We start from the raw sequence: 14827 nt of genomic DNA, 5'->3' as shown, positions 1-14827 counted from the left end.
TATTAAATTGGGTAATTTTCAATAATTCTAATACGCTGGTATTAGATAAAAAAACATTTTACTATTTATTGTGAGGCATAATTGTATCATAAATCAATCAAAATTAATTTTTTTTATTATACAATTTTAAGAGGAAGTCCTCTATATTATCCATGTGGATTCAGGAAATCAGTTCTTTCTGGTGCTGGCCTCGATTTCAGATACAAAAAATTAAGAAATTAAACTAACCTTCTGAGCTATCCGAGAGATTTATCCTTGCAAATGTAATATACAAAATACATTAGTCAGATCACAGGTTAACTCAGAGATCTTTCCCATGGCAGCCCACAGGCATATCTACAACTACAGTTACAGCCAGGCTTCGTTGACAATAAATGTTTGCAATGTCATTATCAATCTGCTTGATAGCATCCGTCAAAGGGCAATGTCATGGATAGGGTCGAAACTCTGCATGTCTTTATAAATTTTTAAGGAGAAATTGTGGATTTTTTGTATTTTAAAAGTATTTTAAAAAAATTTAATTTTTTTGTTTTAAATTATGTTTTATAATTTTAGATATTTTTAATATGTTAATGTCAAAAATAAATTTTTAAAAACAAAAAAATTAACATATTTTCAAAAAATAAATCTTTAAAAATAATTGCTAATATAATTTCAAAAACTATTTATATTAATGTAAATGATATGGTATTTTCTTTTTTATGGTTGTCCTACTTTAAAAGGTATAAATTTAAATAAGTATGGTGATTTTAGTAACATAACTTGTTAAAATATGTAATTTTTTATTTTATTTTTATACTTGTGCTATTTTAAGATTTTTTTTTAGTATGGGTTAAAAAAATAGCAAGAAATTAAAAAAAAAATGTTACAATTTTGAGCAATCCTGAGATTCCAGGTGGAAGCATTATAACGAAAAACAAGATTACCATGAGGAAGACATCCACCTTGTATTAATAAATGTCATCGTATTTAGTGCCCAATGATATGTTCCTTGTCGTTATTTGACCTGAATTTGTACTTGCATGGTCAATCTCGCTCTCTAGTCATTCTGACAAATTACAGAGCATATAGAGACAAAATGAACTCCCACTGCGGGTCCCGAATTGAGTTTATTTGTCTAATATGAGTTTTATAGATCTTTAATTCAAGAACATATTAGAAATATATTTGATTTCAGATAGCTTTAATTTAAATAAATAACTTACTATAAAATGGAATCAAAATCTTGATTTAATAAGAGTGTTTTTTTTCTTTTACTTTATATTGCACTTATTTTTTTTGAAAATTATTGCCTTAAATCACTTTTAATAAATATAATTCTAACTTAGGGTATAGCATCTAAACATTACAAAAAAAAAATCTTCATGATTTCTTTTACCTAACGGTATATATGTTTTAAATTAGATGATGATCAATTGAGATTAAAATATTTATCTAATTTAAAAAATATATTTTTAGCATTAATTTAAAAGAATTAAAATATAACAATTCTTCTTAATATTAACCCAAAGTTTAACTTAACAAAAACTAGAAAATGACAACATTTTCTTATCTATCAAAACCATTCTTGAACATAAAATACAACCACTCTCTTTCTCTTTTAGTAATGACTGTGAATTATTAACAATTCAAGTTTGAGATCAACAAAAAAAAATTATTTTTTAATAAAAAAAGCTTTTAGTGTTTTATTTTACCTTTATATTTATTTTATTGTGGATTAAAATGATATAATAATTATTTTATTATTCTTAAACAAAATTAATTAATCAGTTATTAGGGGTAATTTAGTTTTTTTCATAGAAATTATTTATTATTCTTATATATTAATTAGGAATAAGGATATCTTTCACCATTTTATGTTTTGTTGGTACCCTAAATAACTAGGATCCAGGGGTGTCTTCTTTCATCATTTAATTTGATTGAGACAAGATTTTTATAGTTTTTTCTTCTATATGGATTATCTCGACTTTATATTGAAAATATTTAGCATACTAACTTAAGTTATAAATATTTTTTTATTTAGAATTGAATTTTTGTTAATTTATTTTTTAATATTTAATATATTGGTAATTAAGTTTTGATAATTTTTTTATTTTTTTTATGAGATTTTTTTATTATTATTAAATTTTTATTTTATTATCAAATAAGATTCTTAAAACCTTTTTTAGAATTGGGTTTTTTTTCATAATATTGTTGAGTGTTTTTTTAATTGGTCATAGACTTTTTATTGGTTTTTTTATTGTTTATTTTTTAATCATATTATTAAATTAACTTAGATTATTGAATCCATTCAAATCAATAACCACTTGCTCTAAATTTTTCTTACGATTAAATATTTTTAAGTTTTGTTTTTAAAATTTTATTATTTAATATTTGATTTTGAATTGATCCTTATAGTTTGTTTTAGTTTATTTTTTATAAAGGCAGCTACGAAGAAATATCACAATATAATTTATTTTAGTTTATTTTTTATAAAGGTATCACAGCTACAAAAAAATATCATAAATTTAATTAATATTTAATTTTAAAAATATTTATTTTTATTATTATATTATTACGTGAAAAAAACGTTTCTCTCTAAATTTTACATGTAACTTAAATATATATTTTTTCATGATGGGATTTTTTTTTATGGAACCCGTGTGCAACAAACTAGTTTCTCCCCATATTTCCATTTCCTAAACCTGTAAAGTGAATTAGATGCAGAAGCCGGTAACACTGGATCGACGTAGAATTAATAAAAATGGAGGCACTATGCTTGAGCATGTGACAGCATCTCTTTATCTATCGATCTATCTATATCTCAAGTTGATGCAAAAGTATGTGGCAGAAGAACCACCATCCCAACCCCTAGAAACCACAATCAACCAAACTTTATCTCTTGTCATCTCTGCCTTAAATATCACACAAGTACCTTTCCAGGCTAGAATCTTGTGCCTTGTAGAGGAACTTCATGCAATTGTTTATAATTTTCTGATTCTGTATCCAAACAAAGCACATGGGAGCGCCTTCTGGACAGTCCAGTATTTATCTCACACTGGTAACACTTAACACAGATTGCACATAGTTGTAAAGCACGATAGGAGGAAGCTTTGAGTCATGGATTAAGAGGGGGCCTTTTATTTAAAAAAAAAAATACCAGAATAATATTATTTTGATAATTTTTTTATGAAAAGTTAAAGAGTTGAAAGCCGAGTCGACCGGCTCCCTTTCCAGGCTAGAATCTTGTGCCTTGTACAGGAACTTCATGCAATTATTTATAATTTTCTGATTCTATATCCAAACAAAGCACATGAGAGCGCCTTCTGGACAGTGCAGTATTTATCTCACTTTGATAACACTTAACACAGACTGCACATACTTGTAAAACATGATAGCAGGAAGCTTTCAGTCATGGATTAAGAGGGGGGGCTTTTATTTTTTAAAAAAAAAAACAGAATAATATTATTTTGATAATTTTTTATAAAAAGTTACAGGGTTGAAAGCCCAGTCGACCGCGTTAAGAAATCAACTTAGATTTTTTTTTTTTTTACTAAATCAGCTGATGACCCAGGTTTTACAAAGGTGCATGTATATTTTTAGCAGGCCAATAGGATGGAATCTGCGATGCTTGTTGATTTTACAGGGAGGACCACCCCTTTTAATGCAAGCCACGGATGCCTTCCCAATAAGCTGAGAAACATCTTTTATGTATGTGGGTAAGGATTTCAGCTGTCATGCATAAAGGGAAGAGCCTTGATGGTGGAGTACTGTGAGAGCTAGAGAAGAACTCGAAGGGGGGTGGTGGGGATTTGTGCCTAGTTTTGTTAGTAGTCGGATAGTGGGTTCGTATGCATGTATCGCACTAGCCTTTCTTTGGGAAGATTTTGGTACATTCATTTGCTGGACAAAACTTTCAAGATATATATTTATACATAAAGCCATTTGATTTTAAGAACATTGCAGTGTTTTCACAGCTTCATCAAGTATTTGGTATGTTTCAGTACTGTGGCCGTAAAAAATTTATATAGATGCTTTGAATTTTAGGTATTTTTTCATTGTGATGGTAAGAGAGTGATATAGATGCTTTGAGCTTAGGATCAAATATCTCATTTTCGGCTATTTCGTTAAAAAAAGTCATCTAGTAAGTTAGTTAGAGTTAGAGTTGATTCAAGTAATTCTAATCTTTAATGTTTTTTTTTAACAAAAAACCCTAAAATAAATATTGTTTTAGCAGATTGTACACCGCAATTGATTAAATTGCAACTTAAATATTAATTTTACAACTTGTTTGTTTTTACATTTTAATAATGTTTTTGAAAAAAATTAATTTTTTTATTTTAAATTAATTTTTTTTTATTTTTAAATCATTTTAATGTATTAATATAAAAAATAACTTTTAAAAAATAAAAAATAATATTTTAATATATTTCTAAATAAAAATCATTTTAAAATATAATCATAATTATATTACCAAACACACAATTATTGGCAAAACACAGGTTGCACACAGTCCATTATATATCAGCTCATCTAAGACCCTTTTTTCACACAATCTTGATTCTTTATATTAAGCCTCAATGGCTAATATGGCATCTTCCACCAACACTCATTTTCACGATGGAATATATATATATATATATATTCCCCTTTCTTTGTTGCCTCCTAGCCTTTAGCATCTACCAACTAAAAAAAGTTAGAGCTAAATAGAATTTAGAATTCCACTTGCTACTAGAAAAAAATAGCATTTCATTTGTCCCACGTCCAAAATATATATGTCAATATGCTGCATGCTATATAATATTATACAAGTGTTTTGCATGTGTCTCTCATGGTCACCAATTATTTAAAAATTAGTATATGTATAATAAATAATATTATTTTGATTGATGGGATCAATTCATATTAGCCCTATTCAACCTATGACACAAGCCTTAGCTTATATAATATAGTTAAAAAGAGATGTTTAAGAATGTAATATTGTTTACTTTTTAAAGGTTTTTTTTAAAGAAATGTATTAAAATAATATTTTTATTTTATTTTTTAAAAATTATTTTTAATAAAAAAACTATTTAAAACACAATTCTAAACCTCCCTTGAGTAGCTTTGCATTCAACCTGAAAAAGTACCGATTGACTTTGTAACAGATAGTCCAATGAAACTTGAGTTGGGTGAAACCTAAGTCTTTAAAAGCCCAGAATACATATGGTACAAGAAGCCCATTATATGAAAACCCTCCTTCAAAAACCCTACTGAAACTCGAGAAATCAAAAACCTCCACGAACAAACCAGGCAGAGACAGGGACCTCACGAAATGGGGAAAAAAGACAAACAATCATCGAAAGCTTCAACAGAGGAGCTATTAACAACACTTGGAGACTTCACAAGCAAAGAAAACTGGGACAAATTCTTCACTATCAGAGGCACTGATGACTCCTTCGAGTGGTACGCCGAGTGGACTGAGCTCCACCATCCCCTCCTCTCCCTTCTCGCCGGAAATGATGAAAACCGTTCTTCTTCTCCGCTGGTGAAAATCCTGGTTCCGGGTTGCGGGAATTCGAAGCTGTCAGAGAATCTGTATGATGCAGGGTTTAAGGAGATAACGAATATTGATTTCTCGAAAGTTGTGATTTCTGATATGTTGAGAAGGAATGTGAGGGATCGGCCTGGTATGCGGTGGCGTGTCATGGACATGACTCAAATGCAGGTATGGTTCCAATGGCCTGTCGTTCTCTTTTTCATGTTGTTGTTGTTTAGGTTGCTGGTCTCCTCTTTAGGTCACTAAATTTGATCACAATGCTTACCAGTTGGCAGATGAGAGCTTTGATGTTGTTCTTGATAAAGGGGGATTGGATGCTTTGATGGAGCCAGAACTCGGCCCGAAGTTGGGAAACCAGTATTTATCAGAGGTTTCTTGAACTTCAAGTTTGTACATACATTTGTTTTATGTGTATTTTCATTGTTTTTTGGAGAAAACTAAACTCGCTAGTAAATTTTATTAACAGGTGAAAAGAGTGTTGAATTTTGAAGGGAAGTTTATTTGCCTGACGCTTGCAGAATCTCATGTTCTAGGTATCCATTTTGCCTTCCATTGCTCTCTTATTTTATTTGTTGTTTATGTGGACGTGTCTCAGTTCTAAGGTTACATCTTAACATTGCCTTTTTCAGCTTTGCTCTTCTCTAAGTTCCGGTTTGGGTGGAAAATGAGTGTTCAGGCTATACCACAGAAACCTTCTAGTAAGCCTGATCTGCGTACATTTATGGTTGTTGCTGAGAAAGAGAATTCTAGTGCTTTGCACTTGATAACGGCATTGTTTGATCACTCTTCTCTTGATTGTATTGGAAATCAGGTATCATAAAGTGGCTTCCTTGTATTTTTTTTTTTTTTGATACATGATAGGTTTCAGTGACAATAATATAGAGCAAATAAGATTTACAGAATGGACTGTGTTAGATTTTAAAGAGGGCTAGGACTTATGACTTATGTCTTGAATTGAAATGGTATTAGTGAGTGAATATTGATACCTATAGTTTGCCTTTATTGTAAGCTTTGTATATCGTTTTTGGTACTTTGTGTGTAATTCCTGGTAGAAAAGTCTCATGGATGTATGACAATAGTTGCTGATGCTTTTTAGGCTTTTGGTCTGCATGAAGCCCTTGAAAATGAGAATCAAATTCGTAAAGAATATTCCATTGGTCCTGATATACTGTACTCTCTTGAAGATCTGCTAATTGGAGCTAAAGGTGACTTGTCAAAGCTTAGCCTAGGTCGTCGTTTTCAGCTTGCTTTGGGAGGGAATGGCGACTCCCGGTTTAGTTACAAAGCCATAGTCCTTGATGCCAAGGAAAGCTCTAGCCAATTCACTTATCATTGTGGGGTTTTCATTGTGCCAAAGGTACGCTGAATAGTATATTGTTTGGATGCATTTCATGGAAACTATAATTATTGGTTTATTAATCTGAAAGTATGCAGCCTGGTTGCTTCTCTAGGAGAAAATTCTGTAATGCCCTTCTAAAAAAAAATAAAAAAAGAAAAAAGAAAAAGGAAATGACTGCTTTGTGCCTTAATGTTCCATTCTTATCTTGGCAATGGTACATATACGCCGCTATCTATTGGTGGAACCTACTTTGAACAATTATTGGTCCACATTGTCGGCTAAAATTACATACATTTCCTGTTTATATTTCTCAAAACAGTCATGTTGTCAATTTGGGAAATATGTTTCCTTAGATTCAAGCTGAATCGTGGTAGTCCTAAACTCATTGCCAAGATAAGGTCCTGTTGCTTTGGGGTCTGGAAGGGAGACTTTGGTGACAATCTTAAACATCTTGCATTTCAGTACCTGTACAGAGTTCTCATTCTAAGCTGCATTCTTGTGGTTGCAAACTCAGAACATCATACCATTGCAACCCAGCAATATTCTCTATATAGTAATAGCAATTCTCCCTTAGTAAATCATTACCAGATAGAATGGTCTAAACACCCATCAAACTGGACAGGGATGTAACTTGTCCTTCCCTCATTTTTCAATTGTTTTGACATTTCTTACTTTTGTAAGTGGAAACATTTTTCGGGAGTATGCTTCGCCGTGCCTTTTTTAAACCGGTCATTAAGAGATTATTGGGTGGGTGGGTGGGTGGGCTGATTAAAATTGGGACACAGAAAAAGAAGCAAATCATTGCTTGGCTTACAGAAATAAGCTTCACGTATTAATCTTCATAGTTATTCATCTTATTTTGCTTCTACCGTTTCTTTTATTTCTTTTTCTATGTGATTTTCATGCAAACATGCTAGTGTAGAGATTAGCGTGCATGTATGTGCTGTAGGCTGTCATTACTGTTAAAAATTTGGATGTCATTAGTGTTAGAGAATAATATAAATCATATCTTGAGATCTCACCTAACAGCTCAAGTTATTAAGCTGAGATGGTTTTTTGACATGGTATCAGAGTCTTGATGACCAAACAGTCACGAGTTCGAATCTCACAATCCCCATTTATTTGATAAAAAAAAAATCAAGCAAAGATAACACGGGTCTGTGCAAGTTTCAAGCCCAAAGGGCTTTCACTTGAGGGGGTATGTTAGAGAATAATATAAATTATATCTTGGGACCTCACCTAACAGCTTAAGCTTTAGGGTTGAGGTGGTTCTTTGACAATTAGTGTTAAATTCATTTTGTTTCAGCTTCAGTAATCAAACACAATTTGGGCAATTGCTGTTATCTATTTGCAATACTTAACTGAATTTGGTATTTCAGACTCGAGCTCATGAATGGCTCTTCTCTTCAGAAGAAGGACAATGGCTAGTTGTTGAAAGCTCAAGGGCAGCTCGTTTAATAATGGTAGCATCTTAGCATCAAAGTTGTGATTATCTTGAAGATATATAGGTCCAATGAAATTTGTGGAACTACAACTTCTAACCAAATTTTTTTTGTTTTGAATGAAGATTATAATGGACAGTAGCCACAATAATGCCAGCATGGATGATATTCAGGTACTTCTTTTCAGTTCTATTTTTCAAAGAGGCATATCTTTTGAGATGTCAACTCCTTAATTATTTCAAGTTATTTGTACAACTACTTGACTCGTGGATTTTCTTCAGAAGGATTTATCTCCTCTGGTTAAACAGTTGGCACCTGGAAAAGATGACAATTCAGCACAAATTCCGTATGTTACTCATAATTTTCTCCTTTTAACAACTTCGCTGACATGAGAAAAAGAAAGCTTTGTTTTTGTTTACAACTTATAATGAACTGTTATTGTTCTGCAAACCTTTATTTTTTTTTTCCTGGAGAACTACAAACCTTTTGTGTGGGGGTCATTATGTATTCAATGAATTATGATCTTTCTCACTTGAATTTAACACCATGTCTGCAGTTTCATGATGGCAGGTGATGGAATCAAAGAACGAAAAACTGTGCATAAGGTTATTTCATTTTCTATTTGGTTATGAATACGCATGCAAACTGGCATTAGTGAGTTAAATACCCTCTTACTTGGTTTTTGGCGTTTTCCAAAACAAAGGAAAAAAAAGAAACGAAATTCCAATGTAAATAATGGAAGAAAAGTTACTACGTAGTTCCTCTCTATGATCAGCTCTGGTGGTAGATTTTCTTAATTTATTTTATCATGTAAGTATAAAACCCACTCTGCATAGTCAGTTCAGTTACTATGGTTCGTTCCTGGATGATCCAGAGTATTGCATATAATTTATGTCATTAAAAGACAAGTTTTCCAAAATTAAATAATCATTTTATCCTTTTAGAGTGAGAAAGGAATTGATGAAAAAAAATTGGACTAGGATTCTAACCTAGAACTTGAAGAGACTAAGTGGAAAGGTTATACATTGTAGAAACCATCACCAAGCTTTACGCAAACGTGATACATGATTGCTTATCGTTTACCAGCATCCTAAAATGCATTCCCTGGATCTTGCTTGAACACAATAGCACAACCTATTGCATAAATAACGACTGTAAACAAAATGGGCTTGGCAAGCAGCCTGAGAATAGCAATGAGATATAACACAACGGTTTGGTCTGTTAATATGCTTGAATATCCATTTAAAAGCACAAGTTGTAGGTGAAGCGACTCGTGCTCTTTATAAGACCATCCGCTACTTGCTTTTCTTCTCTCATAGATAAAGAAGTGGCGATTTGGGTAGGTGGTTGAAAGAGTGGTAACAGAGTTGTGGAGATGTGTCTGCATAGTTAGAGAAAAGGAGATTTTATTATGGAGAATAGTTTTTTGGTTTTCCAAGGAGAAGGCTGGAGAGACTTGATGGTGGACCTGGTCTCTAGTTGTGGGTGGTGGTGGGTGATAGAGGGAGATGTCATGATGGGGGTATGCCTGCTGGGATAGAGAGAAAAGATTTCTCTAGAGAGAATGAGGATAGTTCATTTGTTATGGAGAAGAAAGGGAATGATGTTTAGGTTAATTTGATCTCCCATTTTTTACTGACTCAAGTGAAGAACATAACTCGCGAAATGCTCAATGTCATATTAACCAATGTAGACTCATCAAGTTCAACCTTGGTTACGTTCTGTAGGTTATATCTTCATTAACTGGGTCAATAATTGTTGAAGACGTGGTTTATGAAAATGTTGCTGATGATGTCAGTCGTCCTTTTCCATCTAGCAATTTGATATTCCGCCGCCTTGTTTTCCAAAGAGCAGAGGGTCTTGTTCAGTCTGAAGCTCTTCTTACAAGGGATGAATCTTCTCATAAAATTGTTGAAGAGAAGAAGAAAACTAGTTCTTCCAAGTCGAAGAAAAAGGGAAGCCAAAAACGGAATAATGGTAATAACTCATATCTGTTACTTCCACTTCAATTTTAGAATCTGCTATGCCTTTTGGCGAACTTGGGTTTGCTTTTAATCTTAGTATCAATCTTATTTAACAGATTGTATTTGTTCTTTTGTCTCATGTAATTCTAATCCTTGTTGGTTTTGTTCAAATTATTTCACCTTGAAGTGTGACTGCCATGACAAGTTTTCTTTAGATAAAGCGCCTTCTATTTCAAAATAAGTGAATTGCAAACCTTGCAATTAAAACATCTAACCTTTTTATTGTATGATTTCTTTTCCAAATTGGTCTTCTTAATGCTGTCAGAGCCAGAATAAGGAAGACGGATGCTCTCTTATCTTCATTTTAAATTATATATGCTGTTCTCACCATATTCAATATGTTTCATGGCTATTTCTCTTGCATCTCATTGTCCTGATAAAGAACTGGCTTGTTTTCCATGTTTATTTTTTTCTCTTTGATGTTGTTCTTCTTAATGTTGTAGCATCAGGCAAGATACTGAAGGTATATCATGATTATATGGCCAGTTCTTATCATATGGGAATCGTTTCTGGCTTTACGTTGATGTCTTCTTATTTGGAAAGTGTGGAATCCACTGGTAAAACAGTATGTGTTACAGTTCTTCTTTCAGTCTCTTTTCTTTTTCTTTTTCTTTTTTCTGAAATGATCCTATGTTCTAATAATTCAGTTTTAAGTGAAAAAGGGAAAACTGTTTTTCTCAAACCATCCATTATCTCTTATGTATGACAAAGGATTTATTCAACCAAACAGGTAGTTCTGAAATTAAATATACCTATTGTTATTCCTGCATAAGAAAGCTTATCTGAGATATTTCATGTTTCCTATGTGTGAGATTATGGTGATTTCCCTTGAGACTGCTTAAGTTTAGTTGCATTTTATTTTCAGGTTAATGCTGTTATCATCGGTCTTGGAGCTGGCTTACTTCCCATGTTTCTCCATGGATGCATGCCTTCTTTGCATATTGAGGTAATTGTATGATTTAAAAATATTCCCATTCATCTCAGAAGGGGAAAGCTGGAACAATAGCAGACATCATTCTTTGAGATCTTTACTTGATGGAATTTGGTTTGACAAATCATCTGATCCACAGGTGGTGGAGTTGGATGCTGTGGTACTTAGTCTTGCAAGGGATTACTTTGGTTTTGCAGAAGATGAACGTTTGAAGGTAATTTAGAGTCTTCTTGTAAGTTCTGCCTTTTCTGTTACTTTTTGTGTATGCTCTGTTAGATCTTTCCTTGGGTGATCTCCCCTCTTTGTGATCTTTCTCTTGCTGCCCTCCTGCATTTGAAATTGTTTTGATTTTCTGTATTTTATTTTGATTGCTAAGACTTGAAATTTAAGATCTGCACCATCTTTTCTGTTTGAACTAAAACTAACACACTTGAGCTGGTTTTGCTAATCCTTAATCGATCTCTTCAAATCTATAATGGAGCAGTGGTATGGCATCACAAACTATTGTTATTAAAGAAACCGAACATTGCAGGGATCTGATGAGAATTGTGAGAGCATCAATGATTTACAATTATCTAGAGCCGCTCTGTACTATAAAACTTGTCCAGTTTAATCATTAAAGCATAAATTTATTTATTGTTTTTTGAAAAATTGGCGATGACTAAAAGAACTGATGACTATACTCCTGGATTTCTTGACATGCAAAAATAGAGAAGATATATCATCGTTCAAGTGATGATTTTGCTATATTATTGTAGGTACATATTGCTGATGGGATAAGGTTTGTTAGAGAGGTAAAAAGCTTTGCTGTGGCTGATGGATTGCCTGCCATCCATGGAATTGAGGATGCTTCTGGAAGTACAAAGCCTTCTCCTGATGAAAGTGGCAGTGTGTCTTACACAGAGGGCAGAGGAAGACCTAGAGTTGACATACTTATCATTGACGTGGACTCTTCAGACTCAAGGTAAGTTTAAATACTGTAATTCGTTGCATTTGAATACGTAAGCTGAGCAATTGTCATTGCATGTTCTAGGATCTTGTGCTCTTTTTAATTTCATATTTTTACCTGGACAGCTCAGGAATGGCCTGTCCAGCTGCAGATTTTGTGGAAGAGTCTTTTCTTTTGACTGTAAAAGATACCCTTTCTGAGCAAGGTCTCTTCATTGTCAATTTGGTGTCAAGGTCCCCAGCTGTTAAAGATACGATTATTTCAAGGATGAAAGCGGTGAGGAAGATTTTCATATTTCATTCATTGAAGAATATTTTCGTGTCTGTCCTAAGGACTTGTTTCTAGAGTTTCTAGCAGCTGAATGCATTTTTCATTGTTTCCTGAGTCTAGACTGTTCTAGAGTAGAGAAGAATAGTTGTGGCCACCCTCATCTGGCTAAAATGGTTTATAATAGTATAAGGTGAGCTCATAAATAGGTGGATATGAGATCGGGGATATGCTTGTATTGAAGGGCTAACGTGGTATCCTCGTGTATGTTTAATGTGCCTGTGTGTGGACATTTCATACTCATTTTCTCTTCTACCTTGCGGCATTGTCTCTCCCTTCCCCCTCTTTCTTCCCGAGTTGGCTTTGTATTGTATTACAAAATGCTATGTTTTCACTGTTTCAGAAATTTGCTATTTTATGAGTCTTATCCTGCTATTCATCTTCAGGTCTTCAACCACCTGTTTAGCCTTCAGCTTGAGGAAGACATCAACATGGTTCTCTTTGGCCTTTGTTCGGAAGTTTGCTTGAAGGAGGATTGCTTCCCCGAGGCTGCCTGTCAGCTTGACAAACTGTTGAAGTTCAAACACCAAGAAATAGGCCAAAGCATTATAGATTCAACAAAGAAGATCAGACGTTTAAAATGAGATATGACCAAGATGTACTTGTGATGCCCTGCGATCTGTTCGAAGGATTGATTTTTGCGCGGATGGCAGTAACCAAACCGAAGCTCTTTATTTCAACAAGGGCACGAGAAAATTTTAGGCAATGACTGTACTGTATCTGAGTAGGATCATCCGATTGTTCTTTGGAAATTGTATTGTTTGAGAGGACTTGACTATGTACCAAAATCTAGGTTCGATATATTTACACAAGGGGCCGTTTACTATGCATCCAATTGCAATAATGGTCTTTTATGGGCTGAGTTTATGTTAAATTACAGCATAATAACAGGCCATGGTGGAGCTTCAGCCGAAGCATAAATAGTTCTACGAATGTCTTGATCCATGTGATTCATGGTTAATTCTTTAATGATGTTATGATGCGATACCTTGTTTATATGACTATGGGTGAAAATACAAGTTCATCCATGTTCTGCCTCCCGGGATTGTTTCACCAGAAATCAGCAGAAACTATTAGCATTGGTGATGCTAGTTTGGGCTATGCAGCAGTTCTATACATGCAAAATACGTGTACTGATAAATGACTCCAGTGCTTCTCAGATTGAAATTCCCTGCCAGGATATATTCCATGCTCGTTTGAAACGTCAAAAGGATTCATTCATTGGATATGATAATCACTCTGAAGAGGCTGAAACTGGTAATAGAAGGACAGGGTTTTGGGCAGTGGCAAGCAGTCGCTGTCAGAGATAGTCCACAAGTGGATATAGTGGAAGCAGATGAATTTGTACTGGGTAATTGGAAATCTCAAGGCAACACAAGTGGCATGTTTGTGCTTGATGGTTATGAGGCATTGTTCCCAATGGTTCAGGTTGGAGCTCGTCCCTTCAGGTGGATCACTGTAAAAAATCCCAGTGAACAGCCATTTGCAATGCAGCTCATTCTTAACTATGGACAAATTATTGATGTCTGCAGGAGCACAGATGGTCCTCTGGAGCCCCCTTCATCGAGTATCTTTGTCCTTTCTGAATTGACTGCATCTACTAGGTATGGCAGAGAGTGCACTAACAGAAGCTTATGTTCATCCTTAGGGTAAAGCATCTTTTGGGCCGAAAGTCTTTCACCCTTCAAATCAGAGTGGGTGGAGAAGCTCAGCCCTGATAAGAAATAATCTTTTTCCGGCGTGGAGTGGTTATCGTTGAGAGGATTTGGTGGGTCACTTTCCCTAGTCCTTCTTGATGGTGTCATTCCTGACCTCATGGAAGATAATGCCAGGCCTAACTATGCCACCAGTGTCAAGGTCTTCATGGATGCTTCCATCAAGGAGATGATTCCACTAGGTACACTTGAATTTTCCAAAGACAAGGACACCTTTTTTTTTTTTTTTTTTCTGTTAAGGTTATCACATTTGCATAATTCAGCTATAAATATAAATTTAAAAGTTTACTATATATGCAAACAAATTATACAAAAGTTTCATACATATGGCAATTCTTTTTTTCATTCTCAAAAAATCATTTATTGACTGTGAGACTCAGAATTCTTCACTTGTTACATTTGTGCGTGTGGAGCTTTAGAAGAGCTATACTTACTCTTTCAATTTTAAGATATCTCTTCAAGTGCTCAAGGGTGGCTCTATTTCATATTTTTATGCAATCACCAAACTAATTTTATTTCATGTTTCTTAAAATCAACTTCTTCACCTAAAATAATTATTGCTTTTAAAGGCACTGAAAGGCT

The 14827-nt window shown here is 33.6% G+C and overlaps 1 protein-coding gene across 1 annotated transcript; it reads left to right on the top strand.

The window, feature by feature from the left end:
• Positions 1–5204: 5204 nt before the first annotated feature.
• Positions 5205–13384, top strand: LOC105140470 (S-adenosyl-L-methionine-dependent methyltransferases superfamily protein). The gene is made up of 16 exons (XM_011047316.1): positions 5205–5686; positions 5787–5888; positions 5985–6051; positions 6148–6329; positions 6615–6875; positions 8237–8320; positions 8425–8472; positions 8581–8645; positions 8856–8904; positions 10027–10276; positions 10767–10888; positions 11189–11269; positions 11394–11468; positions 12013–12218; positions 12329–12479; positions 12917–13384. The coding sequence occupies exons 1-16, from the start codon at positions 5294–5296 to the stop codon at positions 13112–13114; spliced, it is 2334 nt and encodes a 777-aa protein (XP_011045618.1). The 5' UTR covers positions 5205–5293; the 3' UTR covers positions 13115–13384.
• Positions 13385–14827: the final 1443 nt, after the last annotated feature.

This window comes from Populus euphratica, unplaced genomic scaffold (assembly GCF_000495115.2).
Source record: "Populus euphratica unplaced genomic scaffold, PopEup_1.0 scaffold274.1, whole genome shotgun sequence".
Taxonomy (NCBI): domain Eukaryota; kingdom Viridiplantae; phylum Streptophyta; class Magnoliopsida; order Malpighiales; family Salicaceae; genus Populus; species Populus euphratica.
This window is presented reverse-complemented; position numbering and strand designations above follow the sequence as displayed.

Excerpts from the sequence above, each read along its gene's own strand:
- LOC105140470 (XM_011047316.1), top strand. The coding sequence starts at position 5,294 with ATGGGGAAAAAAGACAAACAATCATCGAAAGCTTCAACAGAGGAGCTA. Across the intron at positions 8,473-8,580 it reads CCAGCATGGATGATATTCAG|AAGGATTTATCTCCTCTGGT; the intron begins GTACTTCTTTTC and ends GATTTTCTTCAG. Across the intron at positions 10,889-11,188 it reads TGGAATCCACTGGTAAAACA|GTTAATGCTGTTATCATCGG; the intron begins GTATGTGTTACA and ends TTTTATTTTCAG.